The sequence below is a fragment of the Thalassophryne amazonica genome, chromosome 16, assembly GCF_902500255.1.
Source record: "Thalassophryne amazonica chromosome 16, fThaAma1.1, whole genome shotgun sequence".
Classification (NCBI taxonomy): Eukaryota; Metazoa; Chordata; class Actinopteri; order Batrachoidiformes; family Batrachoididae; genus Thalassophryne; species Thalassophryne amazonica.
The window spans coordinates 21,284,752-21,311,343 of record NC_047118.1 but is presented as its reverse complement, the minus strand read 5'-3'; the positions used below and the strand labels follow the sequence as shown (position 1 = coordinate 21,311,343).

General features: G+C 39.2%; 2 protein-coding genes across 2 annotated transcripts; one reads left to right on the top strand and one right to left on the bottom strand.

Moving 5' to 3' along the window:
- Positions 1–433: 433 nt before the first annotated feature.
- LOC117528221 (transmembrane emp24 domain-containing protein 1-like) lies at positions 434–9,237 on the bottom strand. The gene is made up of 4 exons (XM_034190820.1): positions 9,050–9,237; positions 2,087–2,184; positions 1,727–1,913; positions 434–1,634 (listed from the first exon to the last, which is right to left on the bottom strand). The coding sequence occupies exons 1-4, from the start codon at positions 9,233–9,235 to the stop codon at positions 1,416–1,418; spliced, it is 690 nt and encodes a 229-aa protein (XP_034046711.1). The 5' UTR covers positions 9,236–9,237; the 3' UTR covers positions 434–1,415.
- Positions 9,238–11,610: 2,373 nt separating this feature from the next.
- tnfsf14 (TNF superfamily member 14) lies at positions 11,611–25,167 on the top strand. Its single transcript, XM_034191208.1, has 4 exons — positions 11,611–12,071; positions 19,618–19,651; positions 19,734–19,808; positions 24,003–25,167. The coding sequence occupies exons 1-4, from the start codon at positions 11,871–11,873 to the stop codon at positions 24,383–24,385; spliced, it is 693 nt and encodes a 230-aa protein (XP_034047099.1). The 5' UTR covers positions 11,611–11,870; the 3' UTR covers positions 24,386–25,167.
- Positions 25,168–26,592: the final 1,425 nt, after the last annotated feature.

The following is a 26,592-nucleotide window of genomic DNA, read 5'->3' as shown; positions in this document are numbered from 1 at the left end:
ATATCTATGGTGAGAATCTGTGAAGTAGTTTTGATGTAATCCTTCAAAGCCTATATAAAGTAAAACTTGATCCAGAATCTGGATCCGGATCAACTCCAAAATTTAATAGGTTCTTCCATGGCCTAATATGTATCTTTGGTGAAAATTTTGTCAAAATCTGTGTAGTAGTTTTGACCCAATCCTGCTGACAGACAGAGAAATAAACACAGGTATCAGACTGCATCAGACGCTCAAAGCGCTTCACACATCAATACCTCACATTGACCCCGATGTGGGGCTGGTGATTTTATTGTGTCCTTAGTGGACGTAATAAATGCCATCATTTTGTAACTCACTAAATTAATCAAGCATATCATCAAGACAAACCCTTTCACATGGCGAACTTTGATGCTCCAGATCAATTGTGAAAAACAGCTTTTGTTTTTCCTGTGCATTCCATAAACACATCTGCCACCTTTTAGATGGAGCAGTTGCAGGCAGCTGGTCAAATAATGTGCTCACTCAGAAGTAAACTGTTATTTTCCTTCAGTCATATTTTAAAATTCAAATAAAACAGTCTTATACACGAGGGATAGCAGAAAGCGTTTTTCTATTAGCAGCGTGAGAAATCATTAACCAAGGCAGATGGTTGAGCAAGGTACACAGTGAATATTGTCTGTAAGAGAGTGTTAGCATCAGAAAAACAAACTGTTATTTTGATTGTATATCAATGATTAATAACTCAAATAACATGGCCATATCTCCACACAAGAAGGCAGAAAGGATTTTGTATGAATGTAGCAGCAAACAAAAGGAAGATGGTCAAGCGAGGTACACAATGATTGGGCCCTGAGAGAGAGAGAGAGAGAGAACATTTGTTCTGGAAAACTGACCACGACAGAGAAACAAACGTAAATCCACAGAACCCTGTAGGAAAGCCCAAATCAATAAATTGCAATTCAGCAGGTTGAACAGTAGTGCATGTATTGTATTGAAATTTAATTTCAGATTTAGATTACCATGTTACTTTTCATATACAGTATAAAACATGCATTCAGTTGTATGTAATTCACAAAACATCAACTCTCTGGAACTGCATTCACATTAACTTATGGCCTCTCAGATGACAGCATGTTGCCGCCTCTGCTCTCAGTGTGTGTGTAATTTTAAAGTTACTGTACATGTACTAGCCTGAAGTAAGTTTATCATTTCCTAAATTCTAGGTCTGGTGGCCACTACGGCCACCACTGCTTGTGTGGAAAATGTGGCTGGAATTGATATTATCATAGACATAGTTTGTACTTTTTGGCTGCGATCATAAACTTTGCTGTCGATGGTAATAAACTGATTTATCTTTCAAGTATGAAACTGTCTTTAAATCCAGCTTTGAAGATGCTGCTGCACTCCGGCACACACCCGCGAGCATCGGCTCCTGACTATGTGCGCACAGTCGTACTGCCATCAAAGAGGCGTTTTAGCGTGTAGATCTGAGTGACAGAGACTGTCAGCAGGACAAACAGGTTGAAGCAGGACCAGAAGGACACACGCCAAAGGTTGTCCTCTAGAAGGTAGCGATCCCGAGCTTCAAAGGCCCTCAGCGAGGTCTGGACCTGACGGCTCCTCTCCAGGTGCTGGTGCACAGAATCCATCTTGGTCTAAAGAGGGAGATGAAGGAGAGCTGCTGGGACCTCATCACCAACTGCACCATGTGTAACACTGGTTTCTTTTTTTGTTGTTGTAATCTCACCCTGATTTCTTCCAGTTTGTAGTCCACCATGTCCTCTGTCATGGTCGCGCCCAGCCACTCGCTTCGCCCACCGCCCTCGCAGCTCGGCCTGTTAATGATGACCTTGAAGAACACTATCTTCTCCGACAGTGTGCTGTAGCTGTTATCAAAACACAGCCGGTAGTCTCCGTCCTCTGTGTGATTCACCCTGAAGCAGAAACTTCACGTTAAAGCAGCTGTTGGTGATCTGTACAGAACAACAAATCAATCAATCGAGATGACTCATCAGTCCGATCAAAATACCCCATCCCTTTCTTTATGGGATGGTTTTTCACTGCTTTCTCAACCTTCACAGTTGGTTACAGCACTAAGGTGACCCACATGTGGATGCCGTCAGACCTCCTGAAGTCAGAGGCCAGCTGATGTCCGCTGGGTGAGATGAGGATAAAACCAACATTCAGACCGGCTCCAGCTATCACCTGGAAGAGACCATATTTAAAGATACACTCCAGGATTATTTTGAAGCTCATACAAATATTCTTATCCAAGGTCAAAATATGACCATCAGTTATTACGAAGGCTTTGCGTCCGTCCGTCTGTCTGTGTTCAGCATAACTCTAGTCCTATTACTGCCAGGGAATTAACAGGGAACATTCTTGGGACACAGATCTTAGACAAGTTCAAAGATGGCTAACCTTGATGTATTCTAGGTCAAAAGGTCACATTCTGTTTCCTGTTTTTATGCTCATATGAGCGAGGGATGGTATTTTAGCATTGAGTTATATTATTTATTCATAGACAGGTACTCAGGAAAAAATACCCAAATATACATAATTTTTGACTCCCTCATTGACAAAAGCAGGAATAAATTGATAATTCATATCTACAATATGACAGTAAACCATTCATCAAGCCCCACCCACCTACTATCATGTTCATATGCAAACTAGGTTGTGATTGGCCTGTTGACATTCAGGATGTGACAAATCCAAGCTCTCTGTGTTTGAGACACATTCTAAGAAATTATATGCTATATTACCCCTCAGACTACTACAGGGTGAAGGGGAACGGTCGTCACCGCAACGCATTGTTAGTGCAATTGCTCTAGAATGGAGAGGCCTAGGGTCACCAAACATACAGGAAAGATATATTAGGTCAAGACCTTGGTCAAGATGGCCTGTGACCTTGAGGTCAAGGTGACAGGCCTAAAGCTCTTGCTGGCACCCAGGGTTTCAGTGCTGTGGAGGCTGAGGGGTAGCACCGGCAGCCACCAGTATATTTACTCATTTACACATCATTCTGCAGGATTCCACTGTTTGTCTTTCTGTATGTGTGAGCAAACTCCTGTGCACCCCACTGTTAGACAAATTGATGTCCTCTTCATGTGTAATCATTTGTTCTTTCTCTACAATATTTGCTCAGGTTGATTTGCTAACATCAATGTACGTGCTCCTGCATGTACAGACCCTGAGCTGATTATAGCCTTTAAATATCCATCAATCCATTTTCTAAACCCACTGCCGCTCCATCACAGGGCTGAGAAACTTCAAACACAGTAACACTCTCACTCACACAAGATGTAGTGTTGGGAAGGTTACTTTTGAAGTGTAATAGGCAAGGTTGGGTAGGATTACTTTGAAATGTAATCCAAAAGTAATCAGATTACAAGTAATCCAAATGTATGTACATACATACATGTAATCCACATGTATTCTTTCGGAGTAATCCTACCCAACCTTGGTAATACGTTACAGATTACTAATTACTCTGTTAAAAATGTAATAAGTTATGTCATTAATTTAGTTAATTCGTCAGAGTAGGGTAACCTATGACTATTGATTACTTTACTTACTTTTCTAACAAATGTTTTACAGTGGACATTAAAGCTGGAAAATGTAAAAAAAATGTTTATTTAAACCTGGTAATGTGCACGTCACAACAACGATTAATGTCAAACCCTTATGTAAAGTTCTTCAATATAACTTGATTTCAGATTGCATGGTCACCTTCCTCACATCTGCCAGTGTCTCCCCATTTTCTGTCCCCCGAGCAACAAAATTCCAGACAATTCCCTTGTTTAAAAAACCAACCGGTTTGTGTGGAATAAAAAGCGCCCGATTTGTCGCTGGTCACTAGATAACATTTTTACTTGCTAGGGAAGGTCAACAAGTCACTAAATCAAGTGACAGTGGACATTAGACCAATAAAAAACAATCACTTATGGACCCACGTTCAGAAATATGACATTCTGTTACAGCAAAGATGTAAAGCAATGTTGGCCGAATGAATATTTTACACATTTGATTTTTACCACAGGCCATCAAATATGCTCATTGGAAAATTGTAAAGGCTTTGCGTCCATCTGTCTGTCTGTCCGTCCATCTGTCTGTGCTCAGTTCAGTTCTGTTACTGCCAGAGTCTTCAAATTCACATTGGACAACTTCAAAGATGGCTAACCTTGACCTATTTTAAGATGCATTTTAAGAGGTTTTTGAGTGATGGGCGTGACAACCAATCAGAGTAAAGCTGCACCGTGAGTGGCTGGTCTCTCTAATGCTGCGTTCACACCAGGCGTGAACAGATGCCACAAATTCACATTGGTCGCGTGGCGACGGACGCGCCACCATCGTCCGGTGTGTCGCTCTGCTTTCGCTGCGAAAAGTGCGTCATCAAATAGGAGGAGCTTCCATTCCGCTAGCTAGTTAACATGATGGACATTGATCACACGGAGCGAGTTGTTGTGGAAAGCTGACAAACGTCATGAGACGTCCCGAATTCAGGGAGTATCATTATTTGCTGCAGGAGCTGTGTCTGGATGACGCCCGCTTTCAGCGGTCCTTCCGCCTCTGCAGTACCCAGTTTGAGGACCTCCTGTCCTGTTAATGCGCGCACATGTAAACAATTAAAAAGAAAAAGAAAAACCTCTGCTCCCCCTGCTGTGGGGCTGCTGCTCGCTCCAAAAACTCTGTCATAATTGTGTTTAGAAACCAGTCACCATTTGCTTTATTATACATCTGTGTAGTTAATAAATAAAATAATCTTCACGGACGATTCCCTCGCATGCTCACATAAAAAAGAAAAGCCTCCGCTCCCCCCGCTGCTTGGCTGCTGCTCGCTCCAAAAACTCTGTCATAATTGTGAAATAAAGGACAAAAGAGACATAAGTCCTGCTCACAGGCTGCTTACCAGAGACAGGACATGTTCACATCCAACTCAGTCAAACTCCAGACATCTCCACATCACTACATATTCAGTCCCCGATTGGTCATCGCGGCGCGACAAGACGAAAAAGTTCAGATTTTTCAACTTGGGGAGGAGGGTGACGTGACACGACGCAATATTGCGCCACAAACGCGCCAATCGCTCAAAATCGCTTCACTTGAGTCGCTTCATTCGTGTTCATCGCGTCGCGCTGCGCGGCTTGGCTCCAAAATGCATCCTTCCATAGGGATTACATGGCAACCTGTCGCTGCTGTCACTCACGTCACGGCCGGTGTGAACGCGGCATAAAACTGCTTTGTTATGTGTGTTATACATGTTTCTCATATATTATGTGAAAACTAGCAAGAAATAAACACTTCTAAAACTGAAAATGCTGTATTTGGAACCTAATAACACCTATGAACTTATTTACAACACATTTTGCGGATGTTAGCATGGTGATATCACAGGCTTGTGGCTAGCTGCAAAACTCCATTTCGTTTGTGTGCACATATATCCTGTTTGTCATACTATATTATGTAAAAGCTAATGAGAAATAAACACTTCGAAAAGTGAAAACACTGTTTCTGTAACCTGGTAACACCTGTGTAGACATTTACAAGACATTTTGCAGGTGTTAGGGTACATGCTAACTCAAAGCTAACTTCCTATGGAGTTAAATTTGTCTCATTAATTCTTGCAAATGCACAAAGGGTGATTGACAAATATTCCTTGATTTTCACTACTTCCACATTTAAAACCTTAATATTGTTTTTGATTGATTGATTGATAGAGAGGCTTCATTGAACATGTACAAATTGTACATAAGACAGTAGGATCTTAAGTCATTAAACAACTGCAAACTAGAAGCACTCAGAGAGTGCAAACCTCCGCCAAGGCCATGGGGTTACTGATGCCATAACATCTACACGCTGTGGAATCATTGAACCTAAAAAAGTCTAACAATGATGTGTGGTCAGTAGTAAAAAAGTTTCATCTGCTGTGACTGGACAGCATGTATCCTTAGTGCTTGGCATCACAGTTTATTGCAACTTGCACCTTTCCCAGAAGCTACTGTCATCTGAGCACTGATATTGATATTGCATGTGCTTATAGACAAAAACAAATAAGAGACAAAATTCAATTTATTATTCAGCTAAACTGCAAATATTTGCATTTTTTAACATTTATGAAACACTTCTCTAAACAAGGCCATAGGGTCACTGACCCTAAAGAGATTCCCTCCTTGGCAGAGTGATCTATTTCTTTTTGTCTCTTTCTCTAAAATTGTATACAACCCCTGGCAAAAATTATGGAATCACTGGCCTCGGAGGATGTTCATTCAGTTGTTTAATTTTGTAGAAAAAAAGCAGATCACAGACATGACATAAAACTAAAGTCATTTCAAATGGCAACTTTCTGGCTTTAAGAAACACTATAAGAAATCAAGAAAAAAAATTGTGGCAGTCAGTAACGATTACTTTTTAGACCAAGCAGAGGGAAAAAAAATATGGACTCACTCAATTCTGAGGAATAAATTATGGAATCACCCTGTAAATTTTCATCCCCAAAACTAACCTGCATCAAATCAGGTCTGCTCGTTAGTCTACATCTGAAAAGGAGTGATCACACCTTGGAGAGCTGTTGCACCAAGTGGACTGACATGAATCATGGCTCCAACACGAGAGATGTCAATTGAAACAAAGGAGAGGATTATCAAACTCTTAAAAGAGGGTAAATCATCACACAATGTTGCAAAAGATGTTGGTTGTTCACAGTCAGCTGTGTCTAAACTCTGGACCAAATACAAACAACATCGGAAGGTTGTTAAAGGCAAACATACTGGTAGACCAAGGAAGACATCAAAGCGTCAAGACAGAAAACTTAAAGCAATATGTCTCAAAAATCGAAAATGCACAACAAAACAAATGAGGAACGAATGGGAGGAAACTGGAGTCAATGTCTGTGACCGAACTGTAAGAAACCGCCTAAAGGAAATGGGATTTACATACAGAAAAGATAAACGAAAGCCATCATTAACACCTAAACAGAAAAAAACAAGGTTACAATGGGCTAAGGAAAAGCAATCGTGGACTCTGGATGAAAGTCATATTCAGTGATGAATCTCGAATCTGCATTGGGCAAGGTGATGATGCTGGAACTTTTGTTTAGTGCCTTTCCAATGAGATTTATAAAGATGACTGCCTGAAGAGAACATGTAAATTTCCACAGTCATTGATGATATTGGGCTGCATGTCAGGTAAAGGCACTGGGGAGATGGCTGTCATTACATCATCAATAAATGCACATGTTTACGTTGATATTTTGGACACTTTTCTTATCCCATCAATTGAAAGGATGTTTGGGGATGATGAAATCATTTTTCAAGATGATAATGCATCTTGCCATAGAGCAAAAACTGTGAAAACATTCCTTGCAAAAAGACACATAGGGTCAATGTCATGGCCTGCAAATAGTCCGTATCTTAATCCAATTGAAAATCTTTGGTGGAAGTTGAAGAAAATGGTCCATGACAAGGCTCCAACCTGCAAATCTGATCTGGCAATAGCAATCAGAGAAAGTTGGAGCCAGATTGATGAAGAGTACTGTTTGTCACTCAAGCTGTTATAAAAGCCAGAGGTGGTGCAACAAAATACTAGTGATGTGTTGGAGCGTTCTTTTGTTTTTCATGATTCCATAATTTTTTCCTCAGAATTGAGTGATTCCATATTTTCTTCCCTCTGCTTGGTCTAAAAAAGTAACTGTTACTGACTGCCACAATTATTTTTCCTGATTTCTTATAGTGTTTCTTAAAGCCAGAAAGTTGCCATTTGAAATGACTTGAGTTTTGTGTCATGTCTGTGATCTGCTTTTTTTCTACAAAATTAAACAACTGAATGAACATCCTCCAAGGCCGGTGATTCCATAATTTTTGCCAGGGGTTGTATAATAATCATTAGATTATTAATATATAAACAAAAATAAATTTAATAAATATTACAATTTGAAAACAAATGCACCCACACGTGATGACAGCTGCAACCGCTTAATGCTAACTTTTAACATTGAAAATGCCGTAGACATGCTAACGCATTAGCATCGGGGATCATGATCCGGATCACCACTAAAATTTAATCACTTGTTCCTCTTGTCATCCATTCAAAACTTTTTGAGTTATCCTGCTAACAAACAGACAAACAAACAAACGCGACCAAAAACATAACCTCCTTGGCGGAGGTAATTATAAAGAACACAAGGCTCAAATGGCCGAGGGTATTTTAGCACTGTGTTAGATTTTTTTATTATACCCAAATGTATTTCATTTGTAATCATCAATATTTTAACTTGTAACAAATATTTAATTACATATTTTTAACAGATTACAATTGCATTTATTTTGTCATTTAATTATGTGATTCCACTATCTAGTCCCCAACACTGCAACTATGGTCAATTTGTCAAAATGTGCACCTCATGGATGTGACTGGGTAGGCTGGTTTTAGAAAAGGCTATATTAATTATATTCCAGATTAGTGAATGTCCCAGGTTTTGTATTTATGTATTAAATTCATGTGGCATTCACGAGGAAATTGCTGTCCGTCCCTCCGTATGGCAAAACCTTCAGCATCCTAAAACTCAAGAACCATACAATTTTTCAACAATGCTGGGAGGTCAAAGCTCTGCCTGAAAAAATAAATAAAATAAAAATCATGCATTTCTGACATGCCCTTTTCTACTGAATTTTGAGTTTTCAGTAGGAAATGTAACAGAAACCCTGAAATGCTCACATCGGCCGCTAGATGGAGACAAAAGCTGCTCAAATATATGGCAAAAATAAGATGACAACCAAAAATCAACTTATAATGCATTTATTATGACAATTATAATGTAAATAAAATGATAATGTAAGGTGCATTTGAATGGGTTTGATAGTACAAATGGAAACAGGCGTGTGTCCTAAAAATATGAAATAAAAAGATTTTCTTCCATTTTGCAGTGTCATTGGCTTTACCAAATATGTCTTCAGCGATGGCTGCATTTCTTATCTCTGTGATAGTAAAACCAAAGTCCAGATTTTGCAACACCCCCCCACCCCATCCGCCTTTACACATTACAATCAACTACTCAAAAGTGACCATTTACCTGATATTCCACCTCCATGCTGCTGTTCTCTGCAGTGGTTTGATAAAAACACTCCGTGGTGCCAGCAGGTAATATAAACGTAAATTCCAGATTTTGGTCCGACCCAAGAGTCAAATCTGTCAGTATGAAGCACACCAACAAACACAGCATTGCTGTCACATTGATCAGCGTCCATTCCCAGTTCATGGCTCATTTATTGCACTGTCAGCCACCACAAACAGCTTTGTCCTTTGTCCTTTTACTCCATGTGTGTAATTACTAACTCACACACCACCACACGTGCAAAACCGTCTGGTATTTGTTGGTTTCCTCGTCAATGCTGGACTGAGTGAAGGCAAGATGTGTTTCAAAAACCAGCCACATGCTCAAAGCAGTAACAAGGTGCAACATTCCGGTGAATATTCTGATACCGTGAGTGTATATTTGCACATTTACACTGTACATAGTAGTGGAAATCCTTTAAATAAGTAATGCGTGTTGTGTTGTTTTGCATATGTAGAAATAGAAAAAGATATTTTGTGGTAGATCTTTGGTCCGGAAGAATTGCTACAAATGTGTGGTGGGTACAGATTGAGGAGTGGCTACTACCTTTGATTTTGTAATAAAGATTGCTGATAAATTCAGCAATCAGGACCAAAGTTCAGGGTCACCCAATTTGTCCTGATATTTTATGGAAACAAAGCATTCATCAACCTGGATTTGACATCAATATCAGCATCAAAGTTCAAGATCCAGCATGGAGTAAATGGATCTCAAGGCAGTAATCAGGAGAACAGATCAGCATCAGAGGTCAGCAATAGGATCAAAGTTTTGTGGTAGAGCTTTGGTCTGGAAGAATTGCTAAAATTTTGTGGTGGATACAGATTGAGGAGTGGCTCCTACCTTTGATCTTTGCTGTTGTAATAAAGATTGCTTATAAGTTCAACTATCAGGATCAAAGTTCAGGGTCACCCAGTTGATCCTGATTTTTTTTTTTTTTTTTTTTTTTTTTTTTTTTTGCCAGAAGAAAGTATCCATCAATCTGGATTTGAGAATGATCAGCATCAAAGTTATATCCAGCTTGGAGTAAATAGATCTCAGGGTAGTAATCAGGATAGCAGATCAGCATCAAAGGTCAGCAATTAGGATCAAAGCTCTGAATCCACTCTTTGACGCATATCATTTAGTTTGTTTAGTTTAAACTTAACAGTAATCAGGATAACATTTCAAGATCAACACCTTGATCAGTCTTTTTAAAATAAGGATCACAGGATCAGAGCAACTTGCAACTGTCATCTACATTCAGTGATTAGGGTCAAATGAAGGTGATCAGCATCAAGATTCAGCATCCAGTAAATGGGATATAAAGTCAGCAATTAGCATCAAAAGTCAGCAATTAGGATCAAAGATCACAACCTACCTACCAAGATCAAACCTACCCACAGTCAGTATCTCAGCTCAGTTATCACGATCAAAGGTCAAAATCCATTCCTTAATCTGTTTTTTTTTAAACCTGATCACAGGATCAAAGCAACCACCAACTGGCATCTAACCTCAGTGATCAGGATCAAAGTTCAGGATTCACTTTAAATTATAATCACAGGATCAATGCCACCAGCAATTGGTGTCTAAGGTCAGTGATCACAACCAAAGTTAAGCAATCAGGATCACAGTTTAGGATCTGCCCTTTGATCCAGATTTTATTCTTTTCATTCTGACCAGATGATGAAATCAACCAGCAATTGGGATTTAACGTCAGTAATCAGGATCAAAGGAGTGACAGAATCTCATCCACTTGACAGCGTGATATCTTGGGATAAGCACAGAACCAGTGGCCCTTAGGACCTATACAGCACTTACTTCTTGGTCTTTTTAGTACAAAATCTACTTTTGGACACAAAGATCATCCAAATTGGTCCACATGGTGGGATTTTGTGCATGTCAATATACCAGAATGGAGGCCATTTTTCAAGATGACAGCTATCTTGAAAACTTAGTGGTTCCTTCAAAATTTGAGTGGGCCCTTTAAAAAACAAAAAGTAAAGTCAAAGTTATTTAAAAACAATAGAGCTTTTACTGCCATTTATAACATTTCAGTCACCTGCAGCACTATTAGCTAAGTTAGCCGGGCAAAACATTCAGAGTGAGGTCAAAGGTCATCAACCCTTAAAATGAAATAGGCACAGCGTTGTCGGGATTTTTAGTTTGGCTCGGTACCATTCTGCTGCTGTTTATCGTACACCCACCACGTTGCACCTTAGATGTTTTTTCCACATTCTCAGCGTACTTTGGACTAAAATGTGTCCCCCCCCTCCACCGAAGAATGCAGCAAAAAAAAAAAACTAAATGTGCTGTACATTTGAAAGTGCGTCTGATTATGAAACTGTGCATTGACACTGTCAGACCACTGCAGCGGAGAGGAAGTGTGAATGGAAGTATTTCGACATGAGGCTGGGTGGGAGGGTGTGAGGAGGGTGAAGTGTGTGCTTCTCAGGCCCACATGTAGCGAATTCATCTTTGACTGTGAGGTTTTTCTTTTTAGAATAATTGTCATTAATTTGCAGTTGAAATAAAGCTGCCAGCCGACATTCTGAGCTTGAATCCCTGCGTGTGAACAGGTGCATCTGCAAACATCATCTCAAGGTGCTTCCTAAGGTGAGACCTCTGAAGATTTTGGTTCTGAGTGTGACATCTTGGTCTTACTGCAACAGTGATCCCTCCCATTTCACTGCTTTGCACTCATGGAAAGTTTCTGTTTGTGTGAGTGACTCCATTGAAGCAGTACCCTGAGGCCCCGTCCAGAGGGCTCCTGACGGTCTTCTGTATAGAAAAAAAGAAAAGTATGTCTCAGTGTGGTGGGTTCTACCCCACTGTGAACGTGGTGGACAGAGGCGCAGCTCGGCCTCCGCTGCCTCCCAGGTTGAGCCGGGTACGCCGGCGTGGAGGGGCGGCACAGATTGTGCTGTTCCTGCTGGTGAGCCTGGCACTGTTCGGCATAGTCTTGGAAGCCTGGATCATCTACCAACTGCACCAACCCCATTCTGTGAGTATGGGTTCCTATCTCCCCCAAATAAATGCACAGTTCTATTTCATCCACATCACTGTTCACATGTTGTCATGTTAGTCTCCGTTCACACTTTTTATTAATTATACGCGCTAATGTCTCTCATTTTAATTTTAATATTAGTTTATTTATAATAAATATTGTTGAATTTTGTCCAGAAACACTTTAAACAGCCTCACTGAATATAATTACACACATTTCATAAAGTACGGCACTTAAAGCTGCTAAAACATCATTAAAAACTACTTCATATTTAAGAATGAATAAGTAAAATGTGTGACCAGTTTGTGCCTTTAAAAATGTAATTTTTTTAGGCTTTGCAACAAAATTATGTATTTTGGTTTTGCAATTATTTAGTTAATTACTAGATGATCATCTGCAAATTTCTGAACAAAGAAATAGGCTTTAGGTATTTGGACCCACGAGAATTGGATTATTGTCACAAATTTCTAAATTAAATAATGTTAAATGTTGTTTTGTTTGAGATCCATGTATTTTTTATGTATACAAATGTAAAAAAAGGAGCCAATCTCACTATGTTCTAAAAGTAAATATAGGTAAATAAATACAAAGAAAGAATAAAATAAACAAAATAAATAAAATAAAATAGATAAAAGATAAAGAAATTATTGGGTTAAAAAAAACTCCCACAACATTTCTTTAAAATGCACTAAAAAATTTTTCCTGCTGACAAACAAACAAATGGTAGTTAACGCATGAGTTCCTTGGTGGAGAACAGGTGTTGCAACCAGTGTTGTAACAGCGTTCACTATTGTCAATAATTAAATTAAATTATATATTGTAATTTTAGCATGAAAGTTTAGACGGATTGCCTCTAAAGCAGTGATACAAGTGGCTGCTGATAACTAGTGATACGCTCACTATTGTAATAGCGGTCACTTGTAATAAAAATGAAGCAAACATTGGAAATGAGTGTGGATTATCAAATATGTCATTTTATGATGATGAACTGCTTCTGACGCAGTGAGACAAGTGGCTGCTGATAATTATTGCATTCGTAGCCATTATTACAATAGTGGTCACTATCGTAATAACAATCAATCAATCAATTTTTTTATATAGCGCCAAATCACAACAAACAGTTGCCCCAAGGCGCTTTATATTGTAAGGCAAGGCCATACAATAATGATGTAAAACCCCAACGGTCAAAACGACCCCCTGTGAGCAAGCACTTGGCTACAGTGGGAAGGAAAAACTCCCTTTTAACAGGAAGAAACCTCCAGCAGAACCAGGCTCAGGGAGGGGCAGTCTTCTGCTGCGACTGGTTGGGGCTGAGGGAGAGAACCAGGAAAAAGACATGCTGTGGAGGGGAGCAGAGATCGATCACTAATGATTAAATGCAGAGTGGTGCATACAGAGCAAAAAGAGAAAGAAACAGTGCATCATGGGAACCCCCCAGCAGTCTACGTCTATAGCAGCATAACTAAGGGATGATTCAGGGTCACCTGATCCAGCCCTAACTATAAGCTTTAGCAAAAAGGAAAGTTTTAAGCCTAATCTTAAAAGTAGAGAGGGTGTCTGTCTCCCTGATCTGAATTGGGAGCTGGTTCCACAGGAGAGGAGCCTGAAAGCTGAAGGCTCTGCCTCCCATTCTACTCTTACAAACCCTAGGAACTACAAGTAAGCCTGCAGTCTGAGAGCGAAGCGCTCTATTGGGGTGATATGGTACTACGAGGTCCCTAAGATAAGATGGGACCTGATGATTCAAAACCTTATAAGTAAGAAGAAGAATTTTAAATTCTATTCTAGAATTAACAGGAAGCCAATGAAGAGAGGCCAATATGGGTGAGATATGCTCTCTCCTTCTAGTCCCTGTCAGTACTCTAGCTGCAGCATTTTGAATTAACTGAAGGCTTTTTAGGGAACTTTTAGGACAACCTGATAATAATGAATTACAATAGTCGAGCCTAGAGGAAATAAATGCATGAATTAGTTTTTCAGCATCACTCTGAGACAAGACCTTTCTGATTTTAGAGATATTGCGTAAATGCAAAAAAGCAGTCCTACATATTTGTTTAATATGCGCTTTGAATGACATATCCTGATCAAAAATGACTCCAAGATTTCTCACAGTATTACTAGAGGTCAGGGTAATGCCATCCAGAGTAAGGATCTGGTTAGACACCATGTTTCTAAGATTTGTGGGGCCAAGTACAATAACTTCAGTTTTATCTGAGTTTAAAAGCAGGAAATTAGAGGTCATCCATGTCTTTATGTCTGTAAGACAATCCTGCAGTTTAGCTAATTGGTGTGTGTCCTCTGGCTTCATGGATAGATAAAGCTGGGTATCATCTGTGTAACAATGAAAATTTAAGCAATACCGTCTAATAATACTGCCTAAGGGAAGCATGTATAAAGTGAATAAAATTGGTCCTAGCACAGAACCTTGTGGAACTCCATAATTAACTTTAGTCTGTGAAGAAGATTCCCCATTTACATGAACAAATTGTAATCTATTAGACAAATATGATTCAAACCACCGCAGCGCAGTGCCTTTAATACCTATGGCATGCTCTAATCTCTGTAATAAAATTTTATGGTCAACAGTATCAAAAGCAGCACTGAGGTCTAACAGAACAAGCACAGAGATGAGTCCACTGTCCGAGGCCATAAGAAGATCATTTGTAACCTTCACTAATGCTGTTTCTGTACTATGATGAATTCTAAAACCTGACTGAAACTCTTCAAATAGACCATTCCTCTGCAGATGATCAGTTAGCTGTTTTACAACTACCCTTTCAAGAATTTTTGAGAGAAAAGGAAGGTTGGAGATTGGCCTATAATTAGCTAAGATAGCTGGGTCAAGTGATGGCTTTTTAAGTAATGGTTTAATTACTGCCACCTTAAAAGCCTGTGGTACATAGCCAACTAACAAAGATAGATTGATCATATTTAAGATCGAAGCATTAAATAATGGTAGGGCTTCCTTGAGCAGCCTGGTAGGAATGGGGTCTAATAGACATGTTGATGGTTTGGATGAAGTAACTAATGAAAATAACTCAGACAGAACAATCTGAGAGAAAGAGTCTAACCAAATACCGGCATCACTGAAAGCAGCCAAAGATAACGATACGTCTTTGGGATGGTTATGAGTAATTTTTTCTCTAATAGTTAAAATTTTGTTAGCAAAGAAAGTCATGAAGTCATTACTAGTTAAAGTTAATGGAATACTCAGCTCAATAGAGCTCTGACTCTTTGTCAGCCTGGCTACAGTGCTGAAAAGAAACCTGGGGTTTCTTACACAATCATTGGTGTAATAACATTAGAAATTATAAATAGAGTTTTGGATGGTAAGATTTAGACTTAGACTCGTTTTTACTGTCATTCAGTAAAAAAAAAAAAAAAATCACAAATGCTGTCACAGAATGAAATATCGATGCAATGCACGAATAAATAAAAACACAGTATAAAAGTCCAAGGTGAATGGTTTGAAAAAAAAAAAAACTGTCTCCGTATTTGTATATTCACAGCATACAAAATAATTAAAGAAGACAGGATATTGCACATATGAAGATGCTACAAGGATAAAGTTTCTACCAGATACTACAGCATATTCTATATCCTACATTCTATATAGCACAGTTATTTCTACTGAATTTTGTATTTAAATGTCTTATGGCTGTTAGGTAAAAGCCGTCCCAGAATCTGTATGTTTTGCTCCTCAGGCTACGGTACCATCTACCTGAGGGCAGGAGGGAAAAGTGTCCCTGATTATCCTTCTTGCCCTGGACAAGCAGTGCAGTTCTACTAGTTGACCAACGGTTGGCAGCCTGGTGAACTGGCAGAACAGCCAGTCTGAGAGTGATTTTGATCCAAAGTTTTGGGAGAATCCCAATCAAAATGCTAAAAAAAATTCCAATCTGCAACATCAACCACTCTTGTCATAAAATTTTAAATGGTTGGATTTGCTGTCACTATTGTAACAATTATTACAACAGTGACCTTTATTACATAAGCAGTTAGAAAAAATGGGCCTGTTCCAACCGCTAATGTAATAATTACTACAATATTGACAATTATTACATTAGTTGTTGCAACAGAGCACATCAAGTGATGGAGATGACAGATCTAACTGACAAATGTAAAATTTCAGTGTCCAGATGATGTTGAGGAACATCTTTGATTACTCCTTTGGTGTCAGATGTTCGATGAGGGAAACTCCGTGCTGACCTCTCATATTATTATGGATATTTCGCATTATAAAAATGTAAAGTTCATGTATCCATCCAGGAGTGTTTTACTCCAGTTCTGATGCTTTCATCAGCACATTTTGAGTCTCAAACCAGCAACTGGAGTCATGGTCAGATGTGGTGAAATACAATAACTTCTTTCTGTGGAAAACAGTATGAATTACAGTTTGTCTTTCAGAAAGTGCTGATGGTGAATAAATTCACTGATTTGAGGAAGAGAACATGATGTCGATAGAGAAGTTGATTCCATTATGGACAAGTTGAGTGACGTCAGGCCTAGTTGGGGTATTGAACATGTGATATTCCGTGACTGTGGCTGGTCAGATTCTTTCATCACCTCTTCGTGACTGGGTTTCCTGTCCCAGTTTAATGGCAGCAGTCACATGGTCGGAAGGAGGGAGTGGAGGGGTGTTGCTGGTTCGCTTGGCCTGACGCTGTCTGACTGGTATGTCGACACGAGGTGTGAAGCAGAAAAGAACATCGCCTGTTTTCTGTAGTCTTCGAGTGATCTGTCGTTTACTGTATTACCACAAACACAGATGAGTCTGATTTCTCACTGCAGTCATACATCAGAAACAAACACGGGTCCTGACCACAATTTAAACATTTTAATTATCTCACAAGCAACCATGTGTATATGCAGAGATGTTCACAAGTTCAACAGTGAGGCCACAAACACATTTAAAAATAAGAAATGTGTGTTTGGTGAGTAAGTTAAAAAAAAAAAAATGTTGCAAAGTCCTTAAAACTGTAATCTGTATGATGTAGTGCCATATAGTGGTGAGGTTGCGGATAGTACCGTGTCATTACAGACCACAATTTCTCTTTATGTTTTCACTTCCTTGGGGATGGGGATTCATTTTCCTGGGAGATTTGTTGCAAGCTGGAATCCAGGTTGAAATATGCCTAGAGTGTCCAGTGGGAGATTTCCCTTTGCCAGACCTGGCAGCAGCAGTGGCGGCTTGTTCATAAAGGCGATGTGGGTGACGCACTGTGAAAATTGCAGTGGTTATCAGTGTTCCAGACCGTTTGATCGGCCTCTGAATGTTACTATCCAGTTATGTCCCACCCATTCTGGCGCAATTTCAGTCAGGTTGAAAATCGCTCCACCACATCTCTTCCAGACTCTTTTGTAAAATCAGTATTTTTCACAAAACAGAGCTTTCAGTGCAATCTCTGTGGGTTCTGGGTGTGCACAACACACTATGTGTTTACATCATATGCAACTGTGAAAAGCGCAGGCTGTGGCTTCCATCAATGGGGGGGGGGGGGGGGGGGGCATTCTGCTGGATGTTTCTACTAGTGAATGCGTTCCCATCATGCAAACCATTTGTTGTTATTTATTTTATTATGACTGACAAAATAACACCTTATTTTACATTCATTAATTGATTACAGCATCTATAACGTTTACATTTTTACCCAAGGCCATCAAATATGGCCATTGGATATCACAAAGGCTTTGTGTCTGTCTGCCTTTTATATAACGTCCCACAATTTATGTATATATATATATATATATATATATACACACTTGTTTTCATACATGTTCTCTTGATTTAAGATGAATTTATGTCACAGCCTTTTTAGCACCTCTGTGATATATGTAACAGAAATAACCCAGATCATCTCATTTTACCTGAGAATATTACGCGTGCGCACACACACACACACACACACACACACACGAGTGACTCATCATATTATTCACACTGCGAAATTTATTTTCTTGACACAAAACCAAAGTGTTATATTGAAGGAACAACCACACACTATATACAGTGTATAATGTATTCACAGCGCTTCACTTTTCCAACATTTTATTATGTTACAACTTTATTCCAAAATGGATGAAATTAATTTTTTTCCTCAAAATTGTACACACAGTACCCCATAATGACAATATGAAAAAGGTTTTTTCTTAGATTTTTGTAAATTTATTACAAATAATAAAAAAAGGCATGACATGTACATAAGTATTCACAGCCTTGAGCTCAGGTGCATCCTGTTTCCACTGTACATCCTTGAGATGTTTAAATAGCTTAATTGGAGTACACCTGGGGTAAATTTGGGTCATTGGACATGATTGGGAAAGGCACTCACCTGTCTACATATAAGGTCCCACAGTTGACAGTGCATGTCAGAGCACAAACCAATCATGAAGTCAAAGGAACTGTGTGTTGACCTCTGAGACAGGATTGTCGTGAACCACATATCTGGGGAAGGGTACAGAAACATTTCTGTTAGTTTGAAGGTCCCAATGAGCACAGTGCCCTCCATCATCCATAAATTCAAAAGGAGTTTATTGTCATATGCACATAGGAACATATGTACATAAATGGAAGAAGTTTGGATCCACCAGGACTCTTCCTAGAGCTGGCTGCCCGTCTAAACTGAGAGATCGGGGGAGAAGGGCCTTAGTCAGGGAGGTGACCAAGAACCTGATGGCCACTCTGTCAGAGCTCCAGCATTCTTCTGTGCAGAAAGGAGAACCTTCCAGAAGGACAAGCATCTCTGCAGCAATCCATCAGTCGGGCCTGTATGGTAGAGTGACCAGACATGTGAATACCAGACGCCGTGTTTGGAGGAAACCAGGGACCAGCCCTACCGTGAATCATGGTAGTGGCAGCATCATGCTGTGAGGATGTTTTCAGCGGCAGGAAGTGGGAGACTAGTCAGGATTGAGGAAAAGATGAATGCTGCAATGTTCAGAAGCATCCTGAATAAAAACCTGCTCCAGAGTGCTCTTGACCTCAGACTGGGGTGATGGTTCATTTTTCAGCAGGACAATGATCCTAAGCACACAGCCAAGATATCAAAGGTGTGGCTTCAGGACAACTCTTTGAATGTCCTTGAGTGGCCCAGCCAGAGCCCAGACCTGCATCCGATTGAACATCTCTGGAGAAATCAGAAAATAGCTGTGCCCCGATGCTCCCCATCCAACCTGATGGAGCTTGAGAGGTGCTGCAATGAGGAATGAGCAAAGGCTGTAAATAGCATGTGATTTCTTACTTTTTTATTTTTAACAAATTTGCAAAAAATTAAACTTTGTTTCATGTTGTCATTATGGGGTTCTGTGAGTAGAATTTTGAAAGAAAAAAAATAATGTGTTTTGGAATAAGGCTGTAACATAACAAAATGTGGAAAATGTGAAGCGCTGTGAATACATTCTGGATGTACTGTATGGGACCAGCTTCGTTATCGTTTTGAAGGCTCTGCACAGTATTATGGCCAACGTGCACGTCACAACATTTGTGACTGCATTTGTACACCCACTCACATCCTGATATCCCCTTTATTTTGTTTCCTTACAGTTGGATTCACCACAGTCTTCAAAGATGATCTCAGGTAGGCATGAAAGATGTTTTGTTAATCAATAAATTATTTTTTTTTAAATTGCATAACGCACATTCTATCTTTCTTAACATAGATGATGGTAATGTTCCTCCCATTCCAACGGAGGGCCTTGTTGCTACTCCTTCAAAACCAGTTGCACATCTGACAGGTGAGGCCAAACTTAAATGAAACAAGAAAGAATCCCACCTTGGTCAAAGTCCAATAGTGTCTCTTGACATTTTCCTTTTGTGCATCTATCTCATGTTCTTAAGAGCATAGCGCAAGTGCATTTTGGGTGTGTCCAACTCCCCTTTGCTATTTCCATGGCTTGTAATCTGAGTGTGCTGTCGGGTGCAGAGTGCAAAGAAATTGTATTTAGTCACTTCATTAGTCATCTTGTTTTTTTGTATGACATGAAATTAACTAATCGGAGTTTCATTTGTTCACCAGCAACTTAGATGGTGGACAGAAAAGTGAGAGGTTTTCTGGTGAATGCAAGTTTCATTTGCCAGAGCTACCTGAGGTGAAGCATTAGAGTTCCTCCTGATGTAGACAGACAACTGCATTGAGTGGAAACTACAAGTTGCACTTTGCACCAGGGTGTAGAGGGATAGAGACCTTTATCGTCTGTTTCTTTTCATTATGTGTTACTCCTTTGAACACTTCTTTAACATTCTTTAATCCTGATTGCTGACCTTTGAATTTATTCATTCATCTTTGATCCTGTTCTCTGATTCTAGTCACTCATCTTTATTCATATTCCTAACCTTGGATCCCGATCGATAGCTATGATCTTGATTGCTTTGATTCTGTAAAAAGGATCAATGAAATCAGGCTTAGATATCACAGATCAAAGATGAGCTCATGATTAAGAGAATCAGAATGAAAAATTTTAACTCATTCATGCTTCACTTACATGTATAAACCTGTCTGTGTATTTTAAGCAGTGTAACCGTCACTGCCCGCATACTTCCAGATGTCCTTCATGTTGGTACAGAAGTTAAACAAAAGATCCACTAGAAAGCACTGCAGGGCTTCTTAAAAGGTCTGGCAGTGTCAGACACGGTGAGTTGTAATAATGGCTCACAGGAAGGTGAAAGAGGCCAAAGCACAGGCAGCAGTGTAGACAGAAGTGGTTTGTGCAGGGATTAAATTCTTCACAAGAAGTTACATGAATAAAACTCTGGTTAAAATTTTCCACCATTGTTAGCTGTCTTCATTGTGTCTTTTTGTGTACGATTGTGCCTTACCTTTTCAAACACACGGTCCCCACCATTTCCGGTGGTACATTTGTTCCGTACCCACAAGGTTTCAGAAAACAGAAATAAATATGGACAAAATGATAGTGATAAGGTGTAGCGATCAGATTCTGTCTATATCCATGTTTAGAGTTGAGCCTAAATGAGCCTTTGAAGGTAAAGATCGAAGGTAAGATCCTCTCCTTGATCTGCATTCACACCAAAATTGAATCAACTCTTCACCATGGCCTGCAAGTCCAGTCAAATCTGGGTGGCATGTGCTGGTGCCACATATTGATGCATCCACCATACCACACAACCAAAATGGGTCCTGGATGGCAACCACGCAGGTTGACAACTGATGCAGCTGCATGTTTTGAAAGTAACCATCTATCTGTCACAGTGTTGAATTGTACCTCATTGTCGAGGTATACAGGTATCTCGACAATGAGGTACCTGTCTGATAGATCATGTCCAGGGAAATGCAGAACATGACAAAAATGTCGTAGTTGATAGTCTCTCGTGAATTCCCTCCCCACCAAATTCAAAATGTATTCATGTCCTTATTATTAGAGAGATCCTGCGGACAAAGTGACATCAAGAAAATATAACTTCCTTGACAACATTAACAGTAAAGTACATTTTTGGAGCATTTTTAAATATCAAAACTGAATTCACACGGTGCATTTTATGAAATTCAGACCAAAATCTTCTGTATATATATATATATATATATATATATATACACACACACACACACACACACACCTCATCTGGCTATAGTTAGCCTACTTTCGGGATTTGCACTTTTATTTTACATGGTGTAGATTTTTAATGGTTCTTCAGTTTAAAGGTTCTTTAATAGATATTAATAAATAGTATCTAAGTTTGGGGTTTCCATTAGAAAGCATGTAGAGTATAGAATTTGTCTTCCTATAGTAGCAATCCATAACCAACCTAGCAGGGTGAACTTTAGATAGAAACCTAAAACATATTACATATTACATCATAGCTTGTGTTTCTATAATAACATAACCAGATTTATAGCTTAGCCTACTAGCTGTAATTTAGTTTTATAAAAAGTCTACAGACTAGGTCGATGTATACTGCAATCTTCTCCTGTATGAACATTTAGGTTTCAGGAACTAACTTATATAATATTATGTAGTAACTATATTTCTTGTATATGTTGTTTACTACCCTGATTGTGTAAATGTCACTTATATACACGCTGTCCTTATTCTTGAGCCACTTAGGTGGGTAGGGAGAGTTCCCATGGGATAAAAAAAACCTTTTCAATCTACCATTCATGGTTCTCAAGACCAGGCACCTAAGTGGCTCTGCTCTTTATATATATATATATATATATATATATATATATATATATATGGGTGTACCTTAGTATACACTAGTGGATTTCCACTTTAGATTTGGAATGTATAATAGAAGATATACCTTACTGAATTTTCATATACAGTGGGGTAAAAAAGTATTTAGTCAGCCCCTGATTGTGCAAGTTCTCCTACTTAGAATGATGAGAGAGGTCTGTAGTTTTCATCATAGGTACACTTCAACTACGAGAGACAAAATGAGAAAAAAAATCCAGAAAATCACATTGTAGGATTTTTAAAAATTTATTTGTAAATTATGGTGGAAACTAAGTATTTGGTCACCCACAAACAAGCAAGATTTCTGGTTCTCACAGACCTGTAACTACTTCTTTAAGAAGCTCTTCTGTCCTCCACCTGTTACTTGTATTAATGGCACCTGTTTGAACTCGTTATCTGTATAAAAGACACCTGTCCACAGCCTCAAACAGTCAGACTCCAAACTCAACCATGGCCAAGACCAAAGAGCTGTCGAAGGACACCAGGAAGAAAACTGTAGATGTGCACCAGGCTGGGAAGAGTGAATCTACAATAGGCAAGCAGGTTGGTGTGAATAAATCAACTGTGGCAGCAATTGTAAGAAAATGGAAGCCATATAAAACCATTGATAATCTCCCTAGATCTGGGGCTCCACTCAAGATCTCATCCCGTGGGGTCAAAGTGATCATGAGAACAGTGAACAAAAATCCCAGAACTACACGGAGGGACCTGATGAAGGACCTGCAGAGAGCTGAGACCAAAGTAACAAAGGCTACACACTACGCAGAGAGGGACTCAAATCCTGCAGTGCCAGGCGTGTCCCCCTGCTTAAGCCAGTACATGTCCAGGCCTGTCTGAAGTTTGCCAGACAGCATATGGATGATCCAGAAGAGGACTGGGAGAATATCATGTGGTCAGATGAAACCAAAATAGAACTTTTTAGTAGAAACTCAACTCATTGCATTTGGAGGAAGAAGAATGCTGAGTTGAATTCCAAGAACACCATACCTACTGTGAAGCATGGAGGTGGAAACATCATGCTTTGGATCAGTTTTTCTGCAAAGGGGACAGGACGACTGATCCGCGTTAAGGGAAGAATGAACGTGGCCACGTATCATGAGATTTTAAGCCAAAACCTCCTTCCTTCAGTGAGAGCATTGAAGATGCAACGTGGCTGGGTCTTCCAGCATGACAATGATCCCAAACACAGCACTCAGGAAAAGGAGTGGATCTGTAAAAAGTGATTTCAAGGTCCTGGAGTGACCGAGCAAGTTTTCTGACCTCAACCCCATAGAAAATCTGTAGAGGGAGGTGAAAGTCCATGTTGCCCAGTGACAGCCCCAAAACATCACTGCTCTAGAGGAGATCTGCATGGAGGAATGGGCCAAAATACCAGCTACAGTGTGTGCAAACCTGGTAAAGATTTACAGGAAATGTTTGACCTCTGTCATTATCAACAAAGATTATGTTACAAAGTATTGAGCTGAACTTTTGTAAATTACCAAATACTTATTTTCCACCATAATTTACAAATAAATTCTTTAAAAATCCTACAATGTGATTTTCTGGATTTTTTTTTTTTTTTACTCATTTTGTCTCTCATAGTTGAAGTGTACCTATGATGAAAATTACAGACCTCTCTCATCTTTCTAAGTAGGAGAACTTGCACAATCAGGGACTGACTAAATACTTTTTTACCCCACTGTATATATATTCAGTTTCTTTATTCTTATTATTTGTATTTTTGGTTTTCTTCAGATGGTCTCGACGTAGTTCATGGAAAAGACATCATGTCATGGAGCACAGCTGCAGGTCCTCTTATCCATGAAATGATCTACGAAGACCAAAACCTGATCATACAGAGGGAGGGCTATTACTACATCTATTCGAAAGTTTTCTTCAGTGAAACCTCTGTATTCAACCACACCATTCAGAAAAACACTCAAGGCTACTCCAAGAGCATTACTCTCCTGCTGTCCCGCAAAAGTCCCAAAACAGGGAACAACGGGCGGTCTAACAGCTACCTGGGTGGAGTGTTTCACCTCGACAAAAATGACAGACTTTTTGTCAAAGTGAGCAACACCTCACAAATTGTGCGGCACTGGCCCTATGAGAATGTCTTTGGTGCATATATGATATAAATACCAATTTCTCATCTCATTATCAATGTGACGATTTGGAGAAAAACTGGCTAAATTATTCAGGATGGCACAATATCACTTTTTTATATCAAAAATGATACTGGAACCTTCAGTATTTGCCGATACCAATCCTATACCTTTTCCCCCTATGTTAAAACAACTAATCTGTCAATAAATACATACATAAATATTCTGCCCATCAAAAGGAAATCATAGCCCATGACATGAGCAATAAGACTCAGAGTGGAATTTGTTTTTTAGTTCCTATAACGGATCATGTCAATTTTTCAAATATCAGACCGATACTGATCTAATATCAGATTGGTGCACTGTGACAAATTATGTTATAAAACTGCTCAAATTTTCAAAAATTCTTTTTGAAAATCAAAGGCGGATGTGAACGTTATCTTGCTCCTGGAATGAAAATGAAATGAAAAGGCACTGTTGGTGATACTACTATTTTGTATTTGAAAACTTCCATTTCATAGACTTTTTTTTCATACTTACTTTTATACTTTTGAGATTCTTAATGTTCCAAAGTTCCACATTTTTTTTAGGTTTTAAAACAAAGGTGTCTGTATTATTCAACTCTTGTGATTTTTTATATTACTGACTTTAAATTAATAAAATGTGTTAAAGTTTAAAAAGTGCTATTTGTAACACTGAATTTACATTGTACATTTCATTCCTTGTTGCTTTTTAACACACACTTGCACATGCTATTTATTTATTTCTACAGTGGAAATTGAAAATAAAAGCTTTATTTTTGTAGAATGTATGCAGGGGGAAAACTACAGTTTTATAGAGAAAAGAATGAAATAAAAGTTTTTGTTTCGAGTTTGTCTTTGTTGGTGGAGCTGAAGTACACACACACACACACACACACACACACACACACACACACACACACACACACACACACACACACACACACACACACACACACACACAACCGGCATTTTCCATGAGCACCTCTGCTGAGTGGTGTCAGTAGCAGCTTTCAGCTTAACCACAGCACACACAGTGCAGAGAAAGTGTCGGTGAGATTTTTCTAAATAGTTACAGTGACGCATTTAAATAAAACCCCATCACATGATCTGCAGCTAAACCACTGCATTTCATGCTGCTGCAGGTTTTTTTCTTTTCCCACAGATGCATGATCTGCAACATCTTAAACCTCTTTGACTTATTATTGAAACACAGTGTGTATCATCAACAGGGTTAAAGGTCAAAACAGGTGCACCAGGTCGTTTTCATGAAAACAATATTTCATTGGATCAAACATGAACATGGTGTTTGTGAGCAATTTAAGCCATAAATCGACTTCTAACTTCAGCAGATGCTGAGGTACAGTGAGCAGGTGTTTTATCTGGGTCAAAGGTCAAAACAGCTGTTTCTGATCATTTTGAGGCAAAACGATGAAAGGAACAAACTAATTAAAGCCTTAAATCTGCTCTCCATCCTCAGTAGTTCCTGAGATTAGAAATAGTTTGTGGGAGAATTGTATTGTTTTTCACTGTCCTCACAGTAATATTCCGTTCCTGTGGAAGTATTTCATGAAAGCCTGTTTAAACTTGTATATTGCACATTAATGGTGGGACTAAGGCAAGCTGGGATATATTGGACCTAATGTCATCTGTTTTCGAACTAAGAAATTCTGGTTCTTAAATGGAGGTCCGCTTACAGGTGGCTGTCCATGAATAAGTGTCACCACAATGTCAAACAAGAACTTTGCATTATGCTTATTTTTGTTAATTAAATCAGAGTAGTAGCTTGTTTTTGTAGCTAGCAACATGTGCTTATAGTCCACAATAGTGTTGCACCATGCAAGGTAGAAGACTTCTAGATTTGAACTATACCATTTATACTCAAGCCATCTAGCATTATGCTTGAGTCCTCATAGATGATTGTTGAACCACGGGGACTGCGTTTTTTGTGGGGGGCAGATGCAATTTTACGTATAATAGATATGGGCAATTGTGTCCAATAGGCTCATGAGCGCTGAAGCTATCCACAAGACTATCTACTGATTGTCCAGAAAGTGATGCTAAGATATCAGGCAGTCTGGCTCCAAGTTCCTTTGTGGTTGAGGAATTCATGTGTTGCTGAGATGATAGATACGTATCTCATCCCAATGGGCAGAGCAATGAAACTGTAAACTTAACAAGTGAGTGATCTGAAACCACTGTCCTAAGAGAAACAATGTC

What these genes read in the sequence shown, in the direction of transcription:
- tnfsf14 (XM_034191208.1), top strand. Translation starts at nt 11,871, where the DNA reads ATGTCTCAGTGTGGTGGGTTCTACCCCACTGTGAACGTGGTGGACAGA. An exon ending in GTCTTCAAAGATGATCTCAG is followed by an intron (nt 19,652 to 19,733) that starts GTAGGCATGAAA and finishes TTCTTAACATAG; the next exon opens with ATGATGGTAATGTTCCTCCC. An exon ending in ACCAGTTGCACATCTGACAG is followed by an intron (nt 19,809 to 24,002) that starts GTGAGGCCAAAC and finishes GGTTTTCTTCAG; the next exon opens with ATGGTCTCGACGTAGTTCAT.
- LOC117528221 (XM_034190820.1), bottom strand. Translation starts at nt 9,235, where the DNA reads ATGAACTGGGAATGGACGCTGATCAATGTGACAGCAATGCTGTGTTTG. An exon ending in AGGTCTGACGGCATCCACAT is followed by an intron (nt 1,914 to 2,086) that starts GTGGGTCACCTT and finishes TTTCTGCTTCAG; the next exon opens with GGTGAATCACACAGAGGACG. An exon ending in ACAAACTGGAAGAAATCAGG is followed by an intron (nt 1,635 to 1,726) that starts GTGAGATTACAA and finishes CTCCCTCTTTAG; the next exon opens with ACCAAGATGGATTCTGTGCA.